At 44.6% G+C, this 26,676-nt stretch overlaps 1 protein-coding gene across 2 annotated transcripts; it reads right to left on the reverse strand.

Annotated features, from left to right (window-relative positions):
* Positions 1 to 1,476: 1,476 nt before the first annotated feature.
* Positions 1,477 to 25,375, reverse strand: LOC136679491 (WD repeat-containing protein 47-like). 2 transcript variants are annotated; one of them, XM_066658034.1, is made up of 15 exons: positions 25,237 to 25,375; positions 23,556 to 23,722; positions 20,823 to 20,906; positions 20,525 to 20,609; positions 18,707 to 19,518; positions 17,363 to 17,474; positions 15,278 to 15,459; positions 12,600 to 12,833; positions 10,595 to 10,655; positions 9,477 to 9,634; positions 8,109 to 8,278; positions 7,751 to 7,921; positions 7,483 to 7,614; positions 7,076 to 7,294; positions 1,477 to 6,490 (listed from the first exon to the last, which is right to left on the reverse strand). In XM_066658034.1, exons 2-15 carry the CDS (start codon positions 23,711 to 23,713, stop codon positions 6,348 to 6,350), a joined length of 2,721 nt encoding a protein of 906 aa, XP_066514131.1. In that variant the 5' UTR covers positions 23,714 to 23,722; positions 25,237 to 25,375; the 3' UTR covers positions 1,477 to 6,347. The 2 variants fall into 2 exon arrangements, with proteins under 2 accessions (XP_066514131.1, XP_066514130.1); XM_066658033.1 differs by having other exon boundaries at positions 10,595 to 10,670.
* Positions 25,376 to 26,676: the final 1,301 nt, after the last annotated feature.

Below are 26,676 nucleotides of genomic sequence, written 5' to 3' on the forward strand. Positions count from 1 at the left end.
GGAGAACACACCACACTCCTCACAGACAGTCACCCGGAGGAAACCCACGCAGACACAGGGAGAACACATCACTCTCATCACAGAGAGTCACCCGGAGGAAACCCACGCAGACACAGGGAGAACACACCACACTCCTCACAGACAGTCACCCGGAGGAAACCCACACAGACACAGGGAGAACACATCACTCTCATCACAGACAGTCACCCGGAGGAAACCCACGCAGACACAGGGAGAACACACCACACTCCTCACAGACAGTCACCCGGAGGAAACCCACGCAGACACAGGGAGAACACACCACACTCCTCACAGACAGTCACCCGGAGGAAACCCACACAGACACAGAGAAAACACACAACACTCCTCACAGACAGTAATTAGGACGAAACCCACGCAGACGCAGGGAGAACACACCACACTCCTCACAGACAGTCACCCGGAGGAAACCCACGCAGACACGCAGGGAGAACACACCACACTCCTCACAGACAGTCACCCGGAGGAAACCCACGCAGACACAGGGAGAACACATCACTCTCATCACAGACAGTCACCCGGAGGACACCCACGCAGACACAGAGAGAACACACCACACTCCTCACAGACAGTCACCCGGAGGAAACCCACGCAGACACAGAGAGAACACACCACACTCCTCACAGACAGTCACCCGGAGGAAACCCACGCAAACACAGGGAGAACACACCACACTCCTCACAGACAGTCACCCGGAGGAAACCCACGCAGACACAGAGAGAACACACCACACTCCTCACAGACAGTCACCCGGAGGAAACCCACACAGACACGCAGGGAGAACACACCACACTCCTCACAGACAGTCACCCGGAGGAAACCCACGCAGACACAGGGAGAACACATCACTCTCATCACAGACAGTCACCCGGAGGAAACCCACGCAGACACAGAGAGAACACACCACACTCCTCACAGACAGTCACCCGGAGGAAACCCACGCAGACACAGGGAGAACACACCACACTCCTCACAGACAGTCACCCGGAGGAAACCCACGCAGACACAGGGAGAACACACCACACTCCTCACAGACAGTCACCCGGAGGAAACCCACGCAGACACGCAGGGAGAACACACCACACTCCTCACAGACAGTCACCCGGAGGAAACCCACGCAGACACAGGGAGAACACATCACTCTCATCACAGACAGTCACCCGGAGGAAACCCACGCAGACACAGAGAGAACACACCACACTCCTCACAGACAGTCACCCGGAGGAAACCCACGCAGACACAGGGAGAACACACCACACTCCTCACAGACAGTCACCCGGAGGAAACCCACGCAGACACAGGGAGAACACATCACTCTCATCACAGACAGTCACCCGGAGGAAACCCACGCAGACACAGGGAGAACACACCACACTCCTCACAGACTGTTCAAAATGATGCACTTGTTCACATTCATTATTCAGTTCTTAGCGTTTATTTTACAGTACACTGGAGAATATCCATGGAATGATAAAATGACAACAATCATTAACCTGAAGATGAAACTGACAATGATGCTTTTATTCAGAGTACAGCAGCGGAACATAAGTTTTCCTGTAAGCCAATGATGACTTTAGTTTCAAATGTTAAAAAAGCTACACACACCACAAAGTAACGTTAATGTTCTGAAGTGTTAAATAAATACAGCGATGTTAGTTTACCTCTGATATAAAATAAACTATCAGTAAAAAGGAAATAAATAAAATCAATAGTCTATCCTGATAAAATCTATTACATTCCCTTGACAAAGTGCAGGAAAACAGAGTGAGAGAGAGATGGCGATAGACGGAGAGGTATTCAGCATCATCAGAGTCACACTGAAGCTGTTCCCTTTAAACTGAAGAGTCTGGTAAGATTTAGATCAGAACAAGCTCCAAACGAAGCGAGGCTATTTGCAGCTACTTCACGAATGCATGCACTGCCCCATGCCGTCTGCGGGGGGAACGAAGGGGTCCTCAACACTGGGCTGTGGAGCAGTGGAACTGTGTTCTCTGGAGCGCAATGCGCTGGAATGGAGTTTGTGATCCAGAACTAATCACTCAACAGCAGTAGCTCTTCACTAATGTTCTTGGATTGAATGTAACCAAATCCTCACAGCAATGTTCCAACGTTTAGTGTCAAGTCTTCTCAGGGGAGCAGAAGCTGTTACGGCAGTAAAGGGCAGTCAAATATGCTTTCTTTCAGGCCAAAGTTTGGAGACAATAAAGAGCCACTAATTCAAACAAATAATGGATGTTTTTGTCCGTTTAGCGTAAGCCAAATACATAGTGCAGTACAACAAGCACATGGATATACACTGTACCCTCTGCAGCAATATACACCACGATATTTAAGACGAGTGTCTCTCTGGTTTCACATTATCAGCAGCAAAATATACTTTAGAAGCTGTTTTCGGTGAGAATCTGGATCCAGATTCAGACGCTCAGAGATAACGCAGTAGGAAAGTTATCTCTGAATGTCACATGGAACGTGTGCTCATCAGCTCCAGTGGCTTTAACTGAACTGAACACTGGAACGAGACCAGCACAAACCTCGGTGACACTGACCCTGAGGCCTGCTTCTGTCACTGAGGAAAATACATCGAGCCACAAATCACAATGAGAAATGCTATCATTTTCCCATAAATATGACTTACGACCTCATAATAATGAACATACAGTGTATTAGGTCTCATCATTAGGAGATTAGCAAGTCATAATTACGCGAGGCTATGTTCATAATTGTTTATTCAAATGGTGGGAATGGACTTCTGTTTGAGGGGGAGGGGAACATTACAGAAATATTATACAGAAAAGACTCAAGGCACCATTCTGCAAACACAGCACATTTTAGCAAGCATCTATTCACGAGAGAGACGGCTGAAGAAGTCCTTCATTAGCTTCAGTCAACAGCAAAATGTGTGGACCCTCGTGGACAACTTTTAGGTTTTGTTTGTTTTCTAAGTGAAAATAAGTGTAAAATCTTTACAGAAAACACATTTTAAAGCGTTCTGTTTATCTGCTGAAATTAACACGGGAACAATATGCTGTAGAATATGTTCAGTGAATAAACTGAATAAACTGCACTAAACCCAGCAGAATTTGCTCCCTGTAGTGTTTCCCAGTTCTGACGCTGGTGGCACACTGCTCTGTACACACACCCACACAATCTCACTAATTATTTTTTTTAAATGAGACGTGTTCATATTAAAGGTGAAGTTCACGATTGTAATCAAGAAACATTTTTATAACATTCAGAAGAATTTGCTGCTCCCCAGTCTAATGTGTAAATGAGTGAAAAAAAAGCGTCTCGGTGCGGTACGCTAGGCTTTCTCTCTCTCTGCTCACGGCAGAGGTATCTGGAGTATTTCGGTCAACGGAGACAACTGCGCTTAGCTACAGTCGTAGATTTTCTCTCTTTAAGTGTTGGGAGGACTGAAAAATGTGTTCAGGGCAGTGTGTGGTTCCAGGGGTGTGATTCCTGGGCACCGAGGAACTTTTCACTTAAAGGCTAAGCAGCAGCTCTATGAAAGTGTCAAACAAATAAATACAGTGGAGTTTGAGTTCCTAACTTGTGTTTATTGATAGTCAGAAAAACATGTTATTTCTTACTAATTCAAGGAATAAGGTTTAAAAGACCCAAATGGCCCAAAGATGAGGACACTCACTTCGCCTGTTTTAGTTGGTGTTAGTTAACGTTAGCTTGACTCGCTAAACTCGGTGTCTCAGATTATACTCGGCTACGTAGCTGCATTACGGAGGTTTATAGTGTCGGATGAATTCGAGTTCGACTTCGATCACATTTACAAGAATAACGGTACCTCTACATTTGAGTTTAGCTTATTGCTAGGCTATTGTCATGAATAATGTTGGTTATTTAGCTAGATACTGTCATAACAGTCAGTCATAACGGTGTTTTACCGCGGCGTTGTTCAGCTGTTGTCCACCAGTGACGTCACGGTCGCGTTCGAGAATTTCCGAATTGTCAGTTTTAAAGCAAATTAAGCTGCTCTTTTCATTTTAATTCATACTTATATCTGTCAGTAACTACAATAATGTGAGATATTCATGGAGGTCCATTAAGTGGTGCTTAGCCTTTAAAGAAAACAACAAAGCCTGTATTTAGACAAAGTGTAAAAAGTGTGTCCACAATTCTGCATTAGACTGAATCTGTTTAGAGCTCAGGGTGTATTCCCGTGTGTCCCCAAATAAAATAAAAAAAACAACTGAAACACACACACACACACACACACACACACACACACATATCCCTAGAAAAGTAGTTCAATCTAATTAACTTAACTAATGTGCTTTGTAGGTACTTGTACAGTTGAATCTAGAAATGGCAGTGATCTGATACAGAAGCTGCGTCTCAAAGCCTAGGCCCCAGCCGCAGACGGACGAGTCGCCAGAAAGCTTCGCCTTTTCATGGCTGTGTTGGGAAACTTAAAAATAAATAAAACTGAAAAATTCAGCATGAAATTTTAAAGACTTCACATAAACGTCAGCACTGTTTGAGCGCAAGACAATTCTGATTTGGACAATTCAGTTTCCACCACGTTTTGGGGTCGTCACGCACAGAGCAGAGGAACTCGGGGACAGGAAGGAGACACCTAGAGCGTCTGGCTTTGTGAATGAAATGATTCTTCACTTCAGAAGAGACACTGGTAGAGCCTACGTCTTAGAGCCCCTCTCACACATGCACCGTAACCCAGAACTTCTCCAGACATTACTTGGAGGAGCTGCATGTGTGAATGTAAATGTCATTAACAGTTGTATCAGACATTACCTGGATTTAACCTGACAGCCCCCAGCAGAAGCTCTGGGTAACTTCCGCGTGAGCGCCTGTGAGTCATTTAAATAAAATAAATATACACACATTTTTAATACGATTTTGAGAATAAAGTCAGAATAATTTGGAGAATAAAGTCAGAACAATTTGGAGAATAAGTCAGAATAATTCTGAGATTATTCTTGGAATTATTTAGAACTTTTTTTATCGCAATTCAACTTTAAGTAATATTCACATAAAGTGAACGTTGTTAGAGTTACACTATCACACAGATTTCAGGAATAAATACAGTCCTCTGACTCACTGGGACCAGACTGTGATTAGTATCTGAACGCCGAGCAAGACGTCGTTTATTCAGAATCCAGAGGCCGACACTGAAACGATACCATCGCAAAATCCTACGCGGAGAAGTCACGTCAACACGGAAATGAACTACACGTGTGAAAGGACAGGGAAAACGGCTTAAGCTTTGGGATGCAGCTAGAGTATCATTATTGGACCAGTATTAGCAGGAAATGCTGGACTGGGTTGAGACCAAAGTTTATAACAAGTACACCCTGAACACACTCATCCCATTGAGGATCAAGATAAATATCTCAACTAATAATATCTTTATATCAGTCCCGGTGTAAATGTGTTCAAGTGTAAGATCATTTAAATTTACTGTTAGAACATGTGCTTCTTTAGCACTGCACTTCTCTACAATAATTAACATTCCTGTCAGTGTCCATGGATTTATTATTCCGCACTAGTTTAACCTTTCCTCGTCTTATATAAAGTTAGATGTAACGTATAACTGATAAATAACAGCCTCGCACTGAAATATCAATCTAGAAATTTCTAAAATAATTGTAAAAACCAAAAAGTGAAGATTGTCAGCTTTTCCAAATGACCACATTCAATTACCCATCATCCTCTCTGGTACGACACGGAGCATCCACATTGTTACTGAGGTTATTATGGGGTTGAGGTTACGTTCAAATCTGTTCTGTTTTTAGAATAGATGTGTAACCATCTTTTCTTTTTTCCTCTGATTTATAATCAACACTTTTCTGCTGATATTAGCCAAATACTTACACAGACGCATTCTCTATAGTTATTTACAAACTCTGAACTTAACGGTCAGACTGTGAAAATGACGGATATTTCCTATTAAAACCTCATGCATTCATCTCTAAACCATTAAACTGAGTTACACTCGCGGCTGGAGAGCTTTACTTACGGAGCGTCCTTTATACTGTTTTCATTAAACAATCTATGTTTCTTTCTGATGTTAGGAAAGACTTTCTGGAGCGCAGCAGGGTCACACACAGCGGTCTGTAACAAATATAACTGCTACTATATACATAAGGTTCACAAAGAGGAAGCAAGCAACAGATGCTGTTGGAGAAAAAGAAAGAGCACATAAATAATAAATAACATACAATCTCATACTCACACACACACACACACACTATTTACATTTTGATCCACTAAAAGAATTTGTTGAGTAGAGTGAGCTGTGTTGTGTTGTCGCCCCCTGCTGCTCAGTGCGTGCTCTACGTGTTGTGTGTCCAGAGTGTAACTGTGCGGTCAGCAGATGATGAGAGGAAGGAGAGTTGCTCAGGATGCCACCTGCACTGGATCACCTTATCACTGTGCTCCCCTACAACAGTCAATGGCAGCTGCTTCGTGAGGTCACCTACACACACACAAACACACACAAAGAAATCCTCTAGGTTATAAACAATTGACAGATTCATTGTGGGAGCCATGGGAGAAGTCATGGGAGAAGGACAGCCTGGCTGTGTCTGAAAGGACTGCAGTGCTGCCTACGGAGGCAGGATCCTGAGGGAGGGAGGGAGGGAGCGAGGCGAGTCTGAGTCGAGTGTCTGTGAAGCATCCTTCACTGCATTAGAATTCCCATAATCCTGTGCGTCAGCTTTCCTCAGAATATAGAGGGTTTAGAAGATCGTCAGACCTCTGCGCTGCTGCGTCCTCTTCACACACACTGTATTATTATTAACATTTCTATCGTGTTCCTTCTGAATGTTATTTCAGTTATAAACAGTGATGTGTGTGTTGTGTATCACACGTGAACGCAGTCAGCTCTCTGTATCCTAACAACGTCGTGACGTGTCGCTCCTTGGATGCGTGTGTCAAACGTGACTCTGTTACGGTGCCTTCGCGTCTAAACGCTGCCTTCTGAGGCACTGACTGAGGACACGCAGGCAGCAAGGCGTCGGTTTCAGACACAGCCGTTGTGTAATGGGGTGTGGTATGTTACCTTGCAGGTCAGTGACGATGACCTTTGCATCATAGGAGCCAGTCAGGAGGTAGTGTGCTCCAGGGGAGAAGCGAACAGAGCGGACATCACTGCTGTGGGGGCGGTACGTCTGTACCATCCGTCCTCCTCTGATATCATACAGCATACAGGCACTATCCTCCTGCCCTGTGGCCAACAAACGCCCGCTTGGATCCACTGCCACCGAGGCTACTGGACTGCCTAAAGGCACAAGTACTTCAGGACGCTGTTTTTGTAAAGCTAATATAGTTACAGAAACATCAGTTAAATATTAGCTAATGCTTTCTGAATAAGAATAAAAATAGAATAAACTCCAGACTCAATCCTACTACACATTTACAGCTTTGCACAAGCTACTGCATAAATGTCGTTATGAGTTGGAGGCCAACCTGAGCCATGGAAGGCTGTGCCCACCACTCTCACACAGCTGGGCACACGCAGGTCCCAGAAGCGCACCGTCTTGTCCTGTGAGCCGGATGCAATCATCCAGCCTCCCCATGTGTACAGAGAGAGAATATGACCTGAGGGACAGAAGATACAGTTAGCTGAGAGCTTTTAAATTTTGAGTGCGCGCTGCAGACTGCAGACAGACCTCGTGGTACAATAACTGTTGTTCTCACTAACAGGATTTTGCGGTTTGTCTGTCTTAGGACCCACCTGTGTGCCCACTAAGAGCGTGTAGACCCTGTCCTCGCTGGCAGTCCGTCGTGTAGATGTTACAGTCTCCTGCTCCAGCGCTGATTAAAATAGAGCCTCCACTCTCAGGACCTTCCATAAACGCCAAATCCCTAATAGTCCCATCATGCATACTGAACTCCAGATCAGGACCTGAGGGAGGGTCGGGTGAGAGAGAGACAGACACAGACAGACAGACAGAGAGGAAAGGATCAAATGAAGGGCGAGTAGATATTAAGGAACGAAGAAATAAAGTAAAACAAAACAAGCATAAAATAGTGTTTAAATTCAGATAACAGTTATGAGAAAAATGAGAGAAGACCTGAGTCTCTGTGCTCACCAGTAGCATTACAGCTTTCAGAGTTGAAGGGCAGTACTTTGACGTATTTGTCATTGGAGCCAGTGGCCAATAACTGACCGCAGGGGCTCCACGCCACACAATAGATAGAACCTTTATGATGCTTATTCCGCTTAAAGCGCACCACTGGGGGCTTAGTCGCACTAGAACCACTAGAGGGAGATACACACACACACACACACACACTATATCATAACAGTAACTTTCATAAACATACAAAACAAACATCATACTGAAGAATAAACAGGAGAGTTAGCGCTAGTGTAAGCTCTAGTCTGGAATGGACCGGTTCATGGCATTTCTAGGTGTAAATAAATTTACTGACTGCGATCGGTATCACTTTCTGAAACACATGAGAAAATGGACTTTAAACGGTTGATCTCCACAAGTCTTTAGACAGTAAATTTAAACGACTCGACGTAAGAGAACGTGTTGATACGTACAGATGAAGCAGACAACCACAGACAGAGGAGTCTGGACATGTAACGCTCTCTAAGTGTAAGACGTTTAAACTGAATCCTATACTCAACAGGAAGCCTGTGTAAAGATGCTAACAGAGTGGTAACTTGAGACCGTGCGATTCTGAATCGCCTGCAATCGCTCACGAGTAGAGACAATCATCTCATCTCTACTTCTGCGTTTAAAACTACAGACATCAATTTACTAATATTTCTCAAGTTGAAATAGCAAGATCTCACCAGCTGTTTAAAATGTGAGTCAAACAACAAAGACTGAACAAATCTAACACCCAGATTACGCAGACTACAGTGGCCAGCAGGGGACAGAAGCCCAAGATTTTGTTTAACCACTGGGGCAATCTTTTCATGTGCAACAATCAAGACTTCAGTCTTATCTACATTTAGCTGTACAGAGTTATTTAATGGCCACCCCTGGCCAAATGACTCTCTGTCTCCCTCTGTCTTGTTTGTTTTGGCAGTTTTTTCAGAATTATATTGAATCGATATAATCGAAATTAAGAAATACATCGTGATATAAATGTTGTCCGTATCGTCCAGCCCTAATTTAATATTTTAATGGTGATGTCATGTTTCTGGGATTATATCGAACCTATGAAATTTTGAAAAATATCGTGATATAAATTTTGTCCGAATCGTCCAGCCCCATTACACTTACATACCATGTGACCTGTGCAACAGTCTGTACACCTTCCAAAATCATTACATAGTAAACCCTCTTTGGCACAAGTTACTTATTCAGTTCTGCGTACAGAGCTCTGAGGTGGATCCAGTGAATCGCGGAACTGACATAGTTGCTTTTTTTGTCTAAAACGTAGCGATGTAGATGAAGCTAGCTCTCATTTACATAAACGTGCTGCTTGGGTGTGTGTACCTGGTGTCGAGTGTGTCAGGGTAAGCACACACACGCAGGGTTTTGGAGTTGGAGCCCACAGCATACAAAGCCCCTGAAGGATGAAAGGCCACAGCACGCACAGCCTGAGTGTCCTCCAGAGTTCCCACCGCAACAAACTTCGCCTTACACTTCTCTCCCTTGTGAAGAGAAAAATAAACAGTCACCCATACGTCACATGTTCACAACTGCATGGCCAGGTGGCTGTGTGCGCAGCTGCAATATTTAAGCACGCTGAATTCTGAATGCAGTATTAGATATGACTGGATTTACTGATCAAAAACAGGTGTCCAGTATCACCATTATGTTCATCATCTCTAGTCATGACCCTTTATAAAAATGTATATCAGTTTCTTCAGTATAAAGTCACACTGTGTAAAGTCTAGACATTACATGATGTCACACTCTAGCTGGGGCCCACCCTTTCCTTTGTCTGTTCTTTCTTCACAGGGTGGAGTCAGTGGGGCTCGATTATAGACCATAAGAAAAAAATAGGATATGAAAAAATAGTGTGTGCACTGTTCTCCGGTCTGTCTCCGGTTCCATGTGGTTCTTTGGTTAATTTATTTTTGCACAGCTCTGATGTCCTAAGCTGGGTGTTTGTAATGTAATGTAATGTAATGAAAACATTTCTTTAGAGAGACGCATCCAGTTCTCCCTTGTCTTTACCAACCTTTTAAAAACTGGAGAGCAGAATGAGCTTGGTGCGAATCACTGTTGGTACTTACAAGGCTTTGTGTGTTATACACAAGCCGAGAGGATTAGGAAACAACAGTAATTACTCTAACACCAAATCCTCTAGAGACAGGGCGAGAGAAACAGGGAGGGAGGGAGAGATGAGGAGCGAGAGAGAGAGGGGCGAGACAGAGCGAGAGGAGAGAGAGACAGATGATGATGAGAGAGAAAGAGAGAGAGATAAATGGGGGTAGCGGGGGGGGGGTCAGATGTTCCAATTTAAAACTATTATTTTAAATTTTGGGGAAAAACAGCACAAAGTAAAAAACCCTTATAGCCCTATTACCATTAAACCGCTTGTTATTAATAACACCATGGCGGTGAAGCAGAGTGTTTGTTTAGTGTGTGATAACTGCTGCAATTACCTCAGCTGTTTTAGTGCGTGTCAGACTCCCATCATTCTGTCCCCCTTTGTCCTTCTGTCCACTGCAAGACAAAGCACTTCATAATTACATCCCATACCTCTTCCACTTTAAACCCCCTACACACATGCAGACAAAACTTTTTTCTATTTTACTTATTTTTAATCTTTAATCCAATAATTTAAAACAGTGCAGCAGCAAGTACTGTCTCTGTCACAGCTCCAGGGTCCTAGAGGTTGTGGGTTCGAGTCCTGCTCTGGGTGACTGTCTGTGAGGAGTGTGGTGTGTTCTCCCTGTGTCTGCGTGGGTTTCCTCCGGGTTACTGTCTGTGAGGAGTGTGGCGGGTTTATCCCTGTGTCTGCGTGGGTTTCCTCCGGGTGACTGTCTGTGAGGAGTGTGGTGTGTTCTCCCTGTGTCTGCGTGGGTTTCCTCCGGGTGACTGTCTGTGAGGAGTGTGGTGTGTTCTCCCTGTGTCTGCGTGGGTTTCCTCTGGGTGACTGTCTGTGAGGAGTGTGGTGTGTTCTCTCTGTGTCTGTGTGGGTTTCCTCCGGGTGACTGTCTGTGAGGAGTGTGGTGTGTTCTCTCTGTGTCTGTGTGGGTTTCCTCCGGGTGACTGTCTGTGAGGTGTGTGGTGTGTTCTCTCTGTGTCTGCGTGGGTTTCCTCTATGTGACTGTCTGTGAGGAGTGTGGTGTGTTCTCTCTGTGTCTGTGTGGGTTTCCTCCGGGTGATTGTCTGTGAGGAGTGTGGTGTGTTCTCCCTGTGTCTGCGTGGGTTTCCTCCGGGTGACTGTCTGTGAGGAGTGTGGTGTGTTCTCCCTGTGTCCGCGTGGGTTTTCTCCGGGTGACTGTCTGTGAGGAGTGTGGTGTGTTCTCTCTGTGTCTGCGTGGGTTTCCTCCGGGTGACTGTCTGTGAGGAGTGTGGTGTGTTCTCTCTGTGTCTGCGTGGGTTTCCTCTGGGTGACTGTCTGTGAGGAGTGTGGTGTGTTCTCTCTGTGTCTGTGTGGGTTTCCTCCGGGTGATTGTCTGTGAGGAGTGTGGTGTGTTCTCCCTGTGTCTGCGTGGGTTTCCTTCGGGTGATTGTCTGTGAGGAGTGTGGTGTGTTCTCCCTGTGTCCGCGTGGGTTTTCTCCGGGTGACTGTCTGTGAGGAGTGTGGTGTGTTCTCCCTGTGTCCGCGTGGGTTTCCTCCGGGTTACTGTCTGTGAGGAGTGTGGTGTGTTCTCCCTGTGTCCGCGTGGGTTTCCTCCGGGTGACTGTCTGTGAGGAGTGTGGCGGGTTTATCCCTGTGTCTGCGTGGGTTTCCTCCGGGTGACTGTCTGTGAGGAGTGTGGTGTGTTCTCCCTGTGTCTGCGTGGGTTTCCTCTAGGTGACTGTCTGTGAGGAGTGTGGTGTGTTTTCCCTGTGTCTGCGGGGGTTTCCTCCGGGTGACTGTCTGTGAGGAGTGTGGTGTGTTCTCTCTGTGTCTGCGTGGGTTTCCTCCGAGTGACTGTCTGTGAGGAGTGTGGTGTGTTCTCTGTGTGTCTCTCAAAAGGTTTTGGGATTCAAATATGGTATTAAATATAGTCCAGTTTTTATAGTATTACATTTTTAAAAAACTTTTTCTTGTGTGTAATTCTATCAGATAAACAGCAATAAATAAATGCTAGTTTAAACGAAAGATATTACAAATGTACCTTAAGTATTTTAAGAGGAGAACCGAGCTGTTGTTTCTGTTAAACTGATCGGAGCAGAACTCAGGGGAGGGTATCGTGGTCCTTGGTTATTTTAAAACGTTATTCCATTTTACAGTTGGTTTTCCAAAGCAAATTTAAAACTACATTTGTGTTGTCATATCTGACGAGTTACTGTTCCCTCCAAAAGAACGAGTACTGATCTATGCAGAATTCCCCTTTACCTTTTTGTATCACTGTTATTGAGTGTTATTCAGGTTGTACATATATTTAATAAATCATTCTGGACCATGTCATTTCCATTATTTTAATATTTTAGAGCAGTGAGGTTTGATCTCACCTTTGGGGTAACACAGGGGATTCAGTGGGTGTGTGTATAGCCCCCCGCGTCCCTGGTCTCTGAGGAGTGCTGCTGGAGAGCCCCACCCCTCCCTGAGGCTGCGTGCCATCTGTGGCACCCCCTGTATTTCCACCATTCTCTCCTCCTCTGCCATTACACTGCAGAGACAGAGCCTGCACCTCCTCTCCCAAATCATCCATTCCCACATTCAGCTCTTCCAGCTTCTGAATGGACCTGTATGTGGACAGACAAAAGGGTGAGTGCAGAGAAGAGGACGCCTAAACCAGTGCTGAAAATACTTCTAGGCATTACATCTCTCTCCTGAATTCTCATCAGCCGTTACACTGCATTAAAGATAATCTACACACACTCTACACACTTATGTGCACTTTTACTGTGATCAGTTTGGACAAGCTCAAGACACACTTGTGGTTAAAAGATGCAAATGCAGCTATGAATTCAGGAAAACATCTAAATGACGGTTCCCCAGCTCAGGGGCATTGGCTGCGTTTGTAAAAGCACTACAAAACTGATGTTTGTGGAAAATTAAACAATGAATAAAAACTACGTGGAGCTTCTGAACGTCAACAAACCAGAGAGAACAGAATTTCCCCACGATCGTAGATGTTTCCTTCAATGTAACTTCTCTAGTGTGGTGTAAATAACTGGGCTATCTAGGACTATCTAAACCATGGAAGAGTGTCTCACTAATTTACTTACAGCTGAATGCAACCAAACACAGCAATGTTCCAACATCTAGTACAAAGCTTTTAGTACAAATGATCTCCAGACTAGGATTTTCATTTTAATTTGAGGCGTTTAGGAAGTGAAAACTACGAGTAAAGCATTTTTGTTTTGTAAAAAATAATGGGAAAAGGGAAAAACTCACATTCATGAGTCATGGTGTTTGAGAGAGACCTGGTAAATTTGCACTTGGAGTGAAAGAAACATCAGCTCATGTTGACCTCTGTTTTTCACATAGAGCTCGATTTTTTATTTGTATTAAAACGTTTAAAAAAGAAACCCTACTGATAGAATTAGTCTCATGTCATGATCTACCGAGAGAACCGGATCCGTGTGTGTTTGGGTGTGAGGGGTGTGGCTGTTTACATTAATATGGCCTTATATTTGTGCATGTACTGAAGTGTTCTCCCCTGGGGATTCTCCACACCCTCCCAATCACTGAACTCTAAGTGTACCATCTGGACACCCCAGGTGGCCTTCATTTTCTCCTCTTCATCTCCCTTTCATTAGATACTCATCCCTCCCTCCCTCCCTCTCTCCCTCTCAGGCCACAAAAGAATACTACCACGTGAGTATTGTTCATTACCAATGTTACCGTTAACACCTTTCAGTCCTGTTCTGAAAAGCCCTAAAAGCTGCAGGTCTGTGTAGGTTTAAAAAAAGCTTAGCCTTAGTTCTGTGCTTCTGTTCTTATTTTATTTAAACGCAGAAACAGTTCTCATTTCTTCACTTTTAAACTCTTAATTAATTAAGTTTCAAGTGAACTGGCATTTAAGTTAATCATGGAACAGCAGATATTTCTCAGATTAAAACATTAAAGACCATTAGAGATCAAAGAAAAACATGAAAAAATAACCAATTTATAAAAGAAAAGCTGCCCAAACTGTCACTATCCGATAAACAGCAGAAATAAAAAGCTCCACGGTCGGAAAAACACATTTTTCTTAATTTTCTATCTGTCAAGGAGCTGTTAACGAGAAACGGAAAAAAGATTCATCTCTTTTTTAGTTGGAACCTTGAACATGAAAATTCAAATAAAGATGTAGCTGGTGTTTTCAGAAAAAACGACTAATCACCAGCCGTCAATATCACTGTGAAATATAAGACGAAACTACAACAACATCTTACTAATGAACTTTAGAGGAGGTGTCTTTACAGCAATAAAACCTCACTGAACGAATGTCTCTCTCTCCCCCATCTCCCCCTCTGACTCCCTGCATTATTTATTGACAGCAGTTTATTATAATGACAGAATCTGTGGAACCTGTTCTGCTTTGGAAACACTCTCTGTTCATTCAGAATCAGGATTATCAATCACAGCTCTCAGAAACACTACTGAAAAAGGCCCTGAACAGTCTTCTGACCTGTGCCCATCACTGTACACCAGGGGGAGGAGGAAGATAAAAGAGCCAATTAGCTTCCATCCCCATTACAGCTGGGTTTGATTTAATATCACGCTTCCAGTGAGTGGCTGGTGAAAAAGGGGGACTCTTGGTGAGGATATGTTCAAGTAAAAGAACACAACAGTGTGTATGTTTCACACTGCACCTCGACCAAATGAACTCTGAATGTCGAACTAGTTCCATTCAGGATCCTTAGAGCCTCGGTGGTATCCTGTATCCACAGTCCCCCCTATGGAGCAGGAATAGAGCAACATCCTCATCTCGGTTGGTGCTTTTCAGCGTTTGGAGTCTCTCCGTAGTCTAAAAACCTCCAGATGGAGAGAAAGCCTAGCACCGGACCCAGACTAGAGAGCATCACTTGGAAAGGAAACATCCTCAGAGTTTTATACAGTGTTTTTTGATTAAAATCATGAACTACATCTTTAAGAGCATTAAATTACAAACGCAAATGATTATCAAATATAAAATAAACCGTTTAACAATCTTCAAAAGTGTTCTATTTGTTTGTTAAATGACTCCTTTGTGTCTAACCTGTTAAGAAAGGTCTCAGTGAGGTTGTGCTTTGCGTTGGGCAGGGTCTCCTGCTGTTGGACTCCGCCCTCCAGGAGCATCTGCTGGTAGAGCTGTCTCTGCTGCTGCTTCTGCTCCAGGTGCTGCTGCACACGCAGTCGCTGCCTGTAGTATTCCTGATACTGCTCTGTGGAGTCTCTCAACTGCAGCGAGACAGACAAAAAGACAGACGGAGAGAGAGAGAGAGAGACAGACACAGAGACAGACACAGAGAGAGAGAGTGAGTGAGAGAGAGAGAGAGAGAGAGAGAGAGAGAGAGAAAGAGAGAGAGAGACAGAGAGAGAGATCCTGTCATTAACTGTTTACATTATTACACCATAAATGTGTGAGTCAATACAGATCCTTTTGGTTTAACACCTATCTTTTCATACACTGTTTTACTAATTTTACATTCATTTTGATTTTAATGTAATTGTCAGACACTTAAAACACAAACAAAACTGAGACAAAAGAACAAAGAGTGGGAGAGGTCACTGAATCGATGCTAGTTGTTTTGCTAGTGATCAGGAAAAAAAAGATACTGGAATACCACACTGCACACTATTTCTCAGCCCTGCCTTTGGCAAAACATTACGTCTCAGTTTCCCAGAAAAAGACCAATAAGATCAATAAATAAGTGTGTATTCATGTGTGTATGTTGAGAAATAGAATAAATATCATTAGATTGCTTTGTTGTTGTGTAGCAGACAGTGGCTTGACCTGAAATGGCCCCATGCTCTCAGTCTAAGGCATGTACAGGTGTGTCTTATACCTGGGTGTCTGCTTGGGGTGTGTGTGTGTGTGTGTGTGTGTGTGTGTGTGTGCTGCAGACTGTCTGCTTCATAACTCTGCTGCAGTCCTGGGCTGGATGATTAATGCAGCCTCTACTGTCCCGTCTGTGTCCCACCGGAGCTCTCAACTGGATGTTGCCAGGCTACTGATGCTGGGTGTGTGTTTGTGTCAGATGTGAAAGAATGTATGTGGCTGGTTATTCCACAGGGATATATTGTAGGAAAAATGTTACTGATCCTAATTGAAGAAGGTAAAGCGATATCTGTCATTAAAATAGCTTTTCATATGTTTTTATACGAGCTGTTGTTTCGAGTCGAATACAAACGTGATCTCTGCTGTAACTTGATTTTACAAGTGGCGAGTTTGTGCTGGTGGTCTGCATTTCGCGGTGTAAACAAGTCTCTCTGGGCAAGGTTTACACGTCACCTTTAGTATCTGCTCGGTTCGTTTGTACCAGTCGAGAGCAGAGACAAAATAAGGAACAAGTTCCAGGAACCAGGTACAATTTTGCCCAAAGGAAAAGCGAGTCGAGTAGGATCCATGCAGTGGAAAAGTGCCATTTCAGGAGCGTCTCTTCTGGAGCGGAATTCTGTTTGTGTTCTATTCTGTGATCCCTCCTTCTGTCCAATCACAGTGCAGTTCACACACCCCCAGATTGAAAGCTAGACTCAATAGCTGCCACAGAGATAGCGTCTTGCAGCAATGGAGGTGACCAAGCGAATACAGATAACATTAGATTATTCCTTAAAAGCCTCGGCATCCTTCTAAAAATCTCCGTGACCCGAGACAGAGTAAAATGAGAGGAAACACTGCCCATGTATTTGAAAAATGGAGGAAGATTGGAAGCAACAAAATCACAAGACAGTTCCTTGTCTAGACTTTAATACTGGGAAGAAAATGGTGGCTCCTCATTCACTTTTGTGCCTTTCTCTAGCACAGGTTTTAGTGAAATGCTGTACACTTTTCTGTGTAAACAGGTTGATTACAGCACTTTAATTTTAATTATGAAGATCCCACGTTCTTAAACTTGTCTTAAACTCACGTAGGTTCAGTTTCCCTCACCTTGGCAGCCTTGTTGAGCTTCGCATCTGGGCAGGAGGAGGAGGGGGAGGTGGGCTGACAACTCTCCTCACTGTTAAATGTTTGCTATCAGTTTTACAAAATGCTTTGTTCTCAAATCCAATTCATATGTCTGTAGACCTTTCGGATTGAACGCCACACGAGTGACATACAAAAGTCTAGTAGCTGCCCAATCAAAGGATCCGACACAGTTACCTCGTTCTTCTCGGAGGGAGATGGAGCGTCCTGACCGGGGGCAGGGACAGGGCGAGAGTTCTGGGCTCCTGTTGAACTCATCATTTTATCAGAGGGAGTATCAGTTCTGGAGCTGAAAACCAAACAACAAACACATTACTCTTATCATTATTACAATCCTTGTTTATAACAATCACCACAATTATAATTCATATTCTCTGTCCTTCACGCCCACATTATAATTACAGATTACAAATGACTGTGTCCTTATCACACACACACACACACACACACGCACACAGCAGTAACCGTACAATTACTAGGAGTCTGCAGACAGCTCTGTTAAGCAAAGACTTCTACATCAAACGTGTTCACACAAAGCAAGTCGTTCACTGTTTACAATGTGTATGAAACATCACTGGGATTAGGATTCGAACACCACAGTTTGATAAGATTTTTATTCTAACTGAAATCAGAAAACAATTCTTGATGCACATTATATTCCTGTTAGCTCCGTTATTTTGAACGCAGCTCAGTAACCATGACTTCACTGTGATTTTAACACGCATTACTGTGATTCTGTACTTTTTCCCCTCCTCCAACCATGATACCCCATAATATTCCATTTCATACGTTACCTGGGAGGTCACACATTTACTTTACAGCAGGGGAAACAAATATCACAAATAACATTTTGTAAATTTCTTCAGAATATTTCAGAGCACTTTGGGAATGTACTTTTTTTGTGAAACACTGAGGTACAGTATAATGGTAAAAACCTGGGGACATCTGCTTAACCAACGTTATTATCCTGTAATAAAGGGTATAAGGGGACATCGATGATTGTGGGTAAATGCTCTTCTCTCTGGTTTGTTTACGTTCAGAAGCTCCGCATCTTTTAAGGTGGAACATTAAGTTTGAGGGGGAAAAAAAGGATGTAGTTTGTATGTGGTCGAAGTTTTTGTCTGTAAGATTTTATTCACTGTTTGAATTCCCACAGAAACTCGTTTGTAACTCAAGTTGTTTAGTTTTGTAGCACTTTCGCTAATGCGATATGTCGTCTGAATTTAGAGACATTCCCACCTTAAGTGATGTGAAACAGCAAAAATAAGTCAGTGTTACCCCCCTATGGAGCAGGAATAGAGCAACATCCTCATCTCGGTCGGTGCTTTTCAGCGTTTGGAGTCTCTCCGTTGTCTAAAAACCTCCAGATGGCGTTTCTCTGCCGTGAGCAGAGAGAGAGAAAGCCTAGCACCGGACCCAGACACTTTTGGGAGTTGTTTGTTTACCCATTTACTGACACTGGGGCTTCGCAAACACATTAGAGCGGTTGAAACAAAATTCCGAACATTACAAATACATTACCTATCAGGTGATTCCTCAAAGATGCTGTGGCACTGAGACTCCTCCATCATCAGACTGCGGCTCAGGTTCTGACCACCAGGGTACTGGAAGTTGGCGAAGGAGTGGGACATAGGCGAGGCTTTCCTTGGATCTGTGGCTCCACTCCCTGCCCTTTTCTCCAAGCCTGAGAGGCCATAGGAGAGGCCGTCCAGTGCGGGGTTGAGTGACCGGGACATGTAGGTGTCTGCTGACTGTGGGCGGCGCAGGGGAGAGGCCGGGTATGGAGACAGTTTGCTGATTAACGGAGTCAGCAGGTCAGCGTAGGCCGCTTTGGCCGGCTTTACCAGGCGATCCACGTGGATGTTGAGGATTTTCTGCTCAAAGGCACAGGAGAAGACGCTGGGGGAGAGGTTCTGCAGCCACGAGAGCAAACTGAGGTCCAGATCGTCACAGCCATTTCCACAGAGCATGTCGATCCCTAGTAGAACTTCGCCTTCTGTGATTTCTTCACCTGTGGCTTTACTCTGGCAGAACTCCACACAGCATTCATACAGGACGCCTTTAATAAGCAGCTGGAACAGGCGGTTTCCACTGGCCTTAAAGCCGGCCTCGCTCAGCTTGCGGTCAGCTGGGATGAACTCGGCCACCATGCCGCAGGCCTCCTCGAAGCAGTGGACTCGTGCGGTGCTGGGGTTCCAGTCTTTAAACTCTGCGTGGTTGGTGAGGCGAGGCAGAGTCAAGAGAAGACACAGCTTACTGTAGTCCTCTTTGGACGGGCAGAACTCCTCCAGGGCATGGAGGCACTTCACAGCCTCCTGCATGGTGAACTCCAGCTGTTTGGGACCAGAGAGAAGAAAAGACAAAGAGCTACACCTCTACATTTTTGTGTGTTTATTGTCTTCATGGTCTTCACTCTCAGTGTTGACTGTTGTTTAAAATATAAAAGGGATTTATCTGTAAATAAGTAAGTAAAATGTGTTTATACAGTACTTTTCACAGACACAAGCCACAAAGTGCTTTACAAAGACATGACACAACACCAAATACAGCACAACCCATGACAAAAAAAGGCAAAAGGCAAGAACGGCAATGACAGGCAGGGAATTATGAGTAGGTACGTCTAGTGCCGGGATCAGAATACTCAAACTCAGCCCGATCTCGACATAATAGTGTCGTATCTGACAAATTACCCGCTGAATCTGAGCGTCGGGGGCGAGGAGCAGCTGTGGAGTGCGGCACACGCCACAACTCCCGAGGTAAAGTCAGACCTATTGGCCCAGTCTGACACGGGCCATGTTCCTGATGATGACCAATAGGAGACTGTCAGAGCGCTGTCAGCCTCACTTCTGTAAACACGAAGAAGAGGGAGAGGGAGGCCCTGCTGCAGCTGTCAGTGGAACGGCCCCCTCTCGCTTTTCTTCTCATCTTTTCAGAACAAAACCCCAGCGTCATGCACAACACATCTGTAATCGTGATTGACAGTTTCTGACCCGCCTCCTAACGACAACTGAACTCACGCAACGACGCAAACGAAGAACGGTCCGTGTCAAACGTGTAGAGTCCCCGGTCTCTTTACCAAGACACGGCACCAGTTTACAGCTCTGATTGGACACGGTGAACGTCGTGATAGCGATATCGTGTAGTCTGATCCCAGCATTATGGAACTGAGAGACAAAGCCCAACATAAATCTGTGATTTACTCTTCTGTAATTTCCATCAACTTGTTGGGTTTAACATTTAGTTAAATATTAACAACCCAAAAGAAAAGGTTTATCATCATATCACACAGAGACACACTTCATCAACAGTATTATTAACTCTGTAGGCTGTAGTACTCACATGCTGCGGCTCATCCTCAGCTGACATAGCATTGTTCACACATAGAGCTTCCAGAAACTTCTGCTTCAGCACTATGTAGCGGAACCTGACGTGACATTAAAACTCATTTATAATATCAGAAGCTTCAAAGCACAATAGGAACGCACAATGATTTTAGGGCCACACTGGTGCCTCGGATACTGAGTTAATATAACATTATTACTCCAACAGATGTTTAGAATCGAGTCTGACTCTGTGTTGTATGAATGTTGTAAGTCAAATAAAATAGGAAGAGAACAGTAGAGGAGACACAGCTCACCGTTTTTTATCAAATTTGTCCATGCATTCCAGTGGCTGAATGAACTGCAGCACTTCATCCCACTGTCCATCAAGAATGAGCTGCCTGAGAGCGAAAAGAGGACATAAGGCCTTGTAATAGTCCAAACATTACGTGAAAAACTATGTTTCAGAGCATTTTTGTGTAAAACGTAAGAGAATGTTTGAATTTGGATTTACAAATTACACGTTACAAATACACCGAGACTCATTCGTGTACAGGGGGTCCTCGACTTACGACGTTGATCCGTTCCTACATCGCGTCGTAAACCGATTTTCGGTGTAAGTCGGAACATACGTAGATACTGTACGTAAATAACATACTGTAAGCACTGATCCTATCCTCCTCGGTCCCGAGCCGTGTAACCGTGTATTCTTCCGCCACGCCGCGCACACCACACACGAAGTTCACGTTACGACGTTTACGACGCAAAACCACTTACGTCGAAACAAGGCTTTATACAGTAAATGGGAGATGTGTCGTAACCACGAAACATCGTAACTCAGGACCTAACTCTGACGTAACCCGAGGACCTCCTGTAGTTACTATTTACGGTGATAGAGGCTAAAGCTTTAACGTCCCTCGCCATCACATAACATTGGTGACACATTCAGATCCTCAGCCAGCTGCTAAGTGTTAGATATAAAGTTGCAGAGAATTTATTGTTCCCTGGAAGTGTTATATAAGCTGACACCTCATCATAACAGTTCCTAACCTGCCAGACCAGTCCTAAAAGGTTACTTAGAGCCCAACAAGTTCATCTGAGATATTAAAGCTGGAAAGGTAAGTAAAACCTTCCCAAATGCCACAATTATTATTATTATTTTTTTTTTTAAGTCAATCAGTTATAAAATAACACATTTTGTTTGTTTAAAACACTTGGCTTTGTTACTTTTTAAAGCTTTTTATTAAGAAAATAAATGTCCATGATATGAATGTCACATAATACGATTGTGGGTGCACCGTGTCTGATTATGGCGCCTCAAACACTCCTCACAAGTCACAAAAAGAGGAGCTTAGGGGTTCTAAACTGGAACATGAGATGAGCCATTCCGTCCAATCAGGGAATTTTCTGAATTTGGAGAACCTTCAAACTCCCAACGCTTCAGCAACACACTCCCTGTAAACACACAATACCCTCACACACCGCAGTGTGTCTGTTCACAGCTCTGTTTCCTTCTACACTACAACCAGTGACAGGATCAGGGTGAACGGCATGAATGGATGCTATTGTAAAAGCACTGCCACAGACACACACACACACACCCCAACACACACACACACACACACACCAACACAAACACACCAACACACACACACCACCAGTCTTGTCCTTCACTAAAACTGCACTTTAAGCTTCCTTCAAAATTAAACTCCTCCCTAACCTCCCACAACTCTGTGGATAATTAATCAGCTACAACCGAGTAACACTTTTTTAAAGATAGAAGCCATAGTTTTTTGTTCCTAAAACACTTCTAACGTTTCCTGTCAAAGACAAAACTGCTACTTTAATGAAATATGTAAATCTGTGCGCAGTAACAGCATCCATCCACTGGCTAGTGTTTGTACTCCGCGCTGGAAGAGTGCTGCTGTTGGATCACAAACCCCATTCAACCCCTCCAACCCGCCACTCCAGAGAACACAGTGGAACCACACTTGGCACAGAAAAGTGTGGCCTTGTTTACCTCCTGTCCTGTTCTATTGGATGTTATTGGCCAGTGCTTAGAGATTATATAATAATGGATGCAATGGGACACTCACGTCAGCAATAACTAAGTACACATTAAATTAGGTGAATTCAGTCAGTAGAAAGACTGTCCACAAACAGTTTGATTAATCATATCATTATGAGGCCCACAGTGTATTAGAGCAACAAAAACAACAACGCAGGAGCAACACTGTGACGTGAAGAGGGCACAATGTAAATAAGCATCTTTTACAAACGTTAAAACAGTCCTGGAATGAGATGATTTCTGATATATTTTGAAGAATGGAGGAAACAACAATCAATCTAAAGAAGTTTAAGAGGATTTCCTTGGTTCCTAAGATGAATTTGCTATTGATTGTTGGTTATTTAACCCTTACATTGTATGTCAATTGCCTCATAGCCACACATGTCTTTAACAAGATACAGAACATCCATCTACAGGTAGAAACACAAACTGAGCAGTGATCACCTATTAACTGATAATCTACAGGCGTCTGTAAAGTACACAGTCGTATCGTCAGGAAAGAACTTAGACATCAGCTCAGGGACACTCAGGGACATCAACACAGGGACATTTTAACTGGGTCCTTCACCTTCATCAGTAACCAGGTTTCCTCTGCTACATAACGCTGTTTCCTCTAGTGCCTCAGCGGCTTTCAGTTCGGTTCATTACAGATTATAACAGGCATCGGTTAACGTTTTTACTTTTACACAGTGTGTGTGTTCTGTAAAGAAAGCAGTACAGACCCATAGCCCACGGTGTCAAAGGGACGTGCAGTAACAGCAGCAGCTCCCCCAGGTCCTAGTGCCCCCAAGTTTCATTACATTATTAATATGGAGACAGAGAGAGAACCGTTGTTGGAAATGAAACAGGTCCGACGCCGTCCATGCATTAGTCTACACTCATAAGAAAACAAACCCAATGGAAAACCCCTGGACAGCAGAGATACATCTGCAGCATTTCAAACTTTACCCTGAGTACAGTACGTGGTGAGTGCAGCTCACACCTGAGGAAGAGCATGTCGTCCGAGTAGAGTCCGTTTATCACTCCGCTCTCTTTCTCCAGAGCCAACATGCTGATGTGCAGCTTCCGAGAGTTCAGAAAGTCCAGGATCACCTTAATGATCTCCACCTCCTTTACATTAATGGTCTCCTCTGCCGTCATGGTGGCAGGCTGTAGTGGAGTAGAAGGAGAGAAAGGAGGAATGTGAGAGAGCGCAGGAGGGAGAGAGAGGGTGACACACACACACACACAAATAGAGAAAGGAAGAGAAAGAGATAAAGTAGAAAGTATAGAGATTTGGAGACAGGAGGGAGAATGTGTTTCTTCTTGTGCTTGTGTTATTTGAAAAGATCATACAGCTCTATTAAAAATTACTCTTGTAAAAATACTCAGGGCCGAGATGAGAACGATTCCAGCCGAGTACGAGCCCTGCCTCTGAGAATAATCTCTTTCACAGATCCGGGCTGAGCTGAGCTCAGAGGAGCTGCTAAATGGATAACCGGTGTTAGCTGGGTTTCTGTTCTCCTTTGGCCAACAACCTACAGCCTCTGTCAATGTGTAAACGTCCTCTGATGGAGTATCGAGTTGTGTCAAATCATTCACGTGACTTTATGAGAAAGTCCTTTATGAGAAATCCTAATTTACTAATCACTATTCCATCCCTTCTTCAATAATGGAGTTCTGAAGCAATGAGTGGTGCTTTAGAGAAAGTGCGAGCCCAACTGAGCACGTCGTACACTAGTTTTGTGGCTAATGTAGAAAACGGTCACTTAATGCATTCTTAGGAGGTAAATCTGAGTCAAACGAGAGCAATAACAGCACATCAACTTTATCAGCTCTGCTCATCGTGTAGGAGACGTGTGTGGACCCTGTTCCTCGCTGGACCGGACCCACCAGAGATCCTGACCTATCACAGTGGGGGATCATCCTCAGGACTGCTGACACTGACATGGGGCACTGGTGTTTGAAGATCAGACACAGCAGCGCTGCTGGAGTTTTATAATTCTCAGTGTCACGGCTGGACCTAGATCAGTCCACGTCTAAAACCGTGTAGCCACCAAGGTCCACTGATGTAGGACCAGAAGACCAGCCCAAACTGTGCACAGCTCACCTGCTGCTGGACAGTGTTTACAAACTTCAGCAGCACTGCTGTGTCTGATCCACCCGCACCAACAACAGAGGGGCTGCATTCTGTGATTACAGTGACACAAAACGCATATATAAAGGTGAGTGGAGCTGAAAAATGGGTGGAGGAACAAGGAGGTGGCTGTGTGTGGTCTGTGTATATAAATAATATCATATAATATTAGCAGGATATGACTATAAGGTTTCCTTCAAGCACCGGGGTGTCCCACCCATCTGAGGGGAGCTGAGAGGAGTCGTAATCCGGTGCGTTTGCTTACTCACGTTTCCCCCAGCCCTGCTTCAGCTCCCCGGAGAAGGGCGCTTACTCCTACCTTACGAGCAGCACCGAGGCGTGTAAACACCAGCAGGCCCGCTGAAGTCAGCGGAGAAATCCCGGCTCTCTCTGAACACGCCTCTGTGTCCGCGCTGCGCAGATTAACCTCTGTGAGAGGAGGCTAACTAGCGCCCGGCTAACGTTTACTGGGAGGAGTGAACACAGCCCAGCCTCGCCTTCACACACACACAGGAATAACGGACATACAGATAGGCCCTCAGCTCACCTGACGTCTACATAAACACAAAACACTGCCGTGCTCCGGGGGGTGTGGGGCCGTGCTGCCAGTCGCGCTCCTGGGTGTTCTTTAATCCCGTTAATCTTCGCTCTTTCTCTCTCTCTTGTTGTCGATGCGCCGCCGTTACCTCCCTCTCTCTGCGCTGGTTGTCAGGCGAAAGCTTCCTCCGCAGAGCTCCACCAATCAGAGCCGAGCAGCAAGAACAAGCCCCGCCCACGCCCTTCTGGAAAAAGCTTCGTTTTGTGTCACATATTACAAATATATATTAGTATTAAAGTATTAAGATATAACTAACCCGGCGTGTTTACAGTTTAACACTGCGTCTAAAAAAACAGAGTAAGAGTTCTGTGCTTTTGCTCCCGGAGTCCTCTACAGTAGCAGGGTGTAACTGGCTTTTACAGCAGCATCCTGAAATCTGTGTGGAGGAGGAGGAGAGAGGAGACGGTTTCCTACACTCCTCCAAGTTACACAGTGCTGTTTCTGCAGTGCTGAGCGCACAGTAGCTGTGATAGTGGCTCTATTCTCTCTATTACAGGAAAGTAAGCATCACAATGATTTTAAAGTTGTAGTTTTAAGTTAAAAGTATTACCTAGTCTTTTTTTAGCTGCTTTCACACTGAACAGGGGAGATTCAGTGCTGTGTTTCCAAGCACAGTATTTTCTATGGGATATAAGGCACAGATGTGTTTCTATGATTTTCATATAAACAGATCTTAAATTCCAGATTTACAGCTTGTAATTAATTGATAATGATGCGTATTTATTCATTCATGGTCTGTAAGCTCTTATCCAGTTTAGGGTGGCGGTGGGTCCAGAGACTACCTGGAATTAATCGGTGTTGGGTGGCAACACACCCTGGGGGGGGCGCCAGTCTATCACAGTGTGACACACACTCACACATTCACACCTACAGACACTTTTGAGTCTCCAATCCACCTACCAACGTGTGCTTTTGGAGCGTGGGAGGAAACCGGAGCACCCGGAGGAAACCCACGCAGACACAGAGAGAACACGCCACACTCCTCACAGACAGTCACCCGGAGGAAACCCACGCACACACAGAGAGAACACACCACACTCCTCACAGACAGTCACCCGGAAGAAACCCACGCAGACACAGAGAGAACACACCACACTCCTCACAGACAGTCACCCAGAAGAAACCCACGCAGACACAGAGAGAACACACCACACTCCTCACAGACAGTCACCCGGAGGAAACCCACGCAGACACAGAGAGAACACACCACACTCCTCACAGACAGTCACCCAGAGGAAACCCACACAGACACAGAGAGAACACACCACACCCCTCACAGACAGTCACCCGGAGGAAACCCACACAGACACAGGGAGAACACACCACACTCCTCACAGACAGTCACCCGGAGGAAACCCACACAGACACAGGGAGAACACGCCACACTCC

The sequence above is a fragment of the Hoplias malabaricus genome, chromosome Y, assembly GCF_029633855.1.
Source record: "Hoplias malabaricus isolate fHopMal1 chromosome Y, fHopMal1.hap1, whole genome shotgun sequence".
Classification (NCBI taxonomy): Eukaryota; Metazoa; Chordata; class Actinopteri; order Characiformes; family Erythrinidae; genus Hoplias; species Hoplias malabaricus.

What these genes read in the sequence shown, in the direction of transcription:
- LOC136679491 (XM_066658033.1), bottom strand. Translation starts at nt 23,713, where the DNA reads ATGACGGCAGAGGAGACCATTAATGTAAAGGAGGTGGAGATCATTAAG. An exon ending in CTGAGGATGAGCCGCAGCAT is followed by an intron (nt 19,519 to 20,524) that starts GTGAGTACTACA and finishes GGTCCCAAACAG; the next exon opens with CTGGAGTTCACCATGCAGGA. An exon ending in CCTGACACACTCGACACCAG is followed by an intron (nt 8,279 to 9,476) that starts GTACACACACCC and finishes ATCTCCCTCTAG; the next exon opens with TGGTTCTAGTGCGACTAAGC.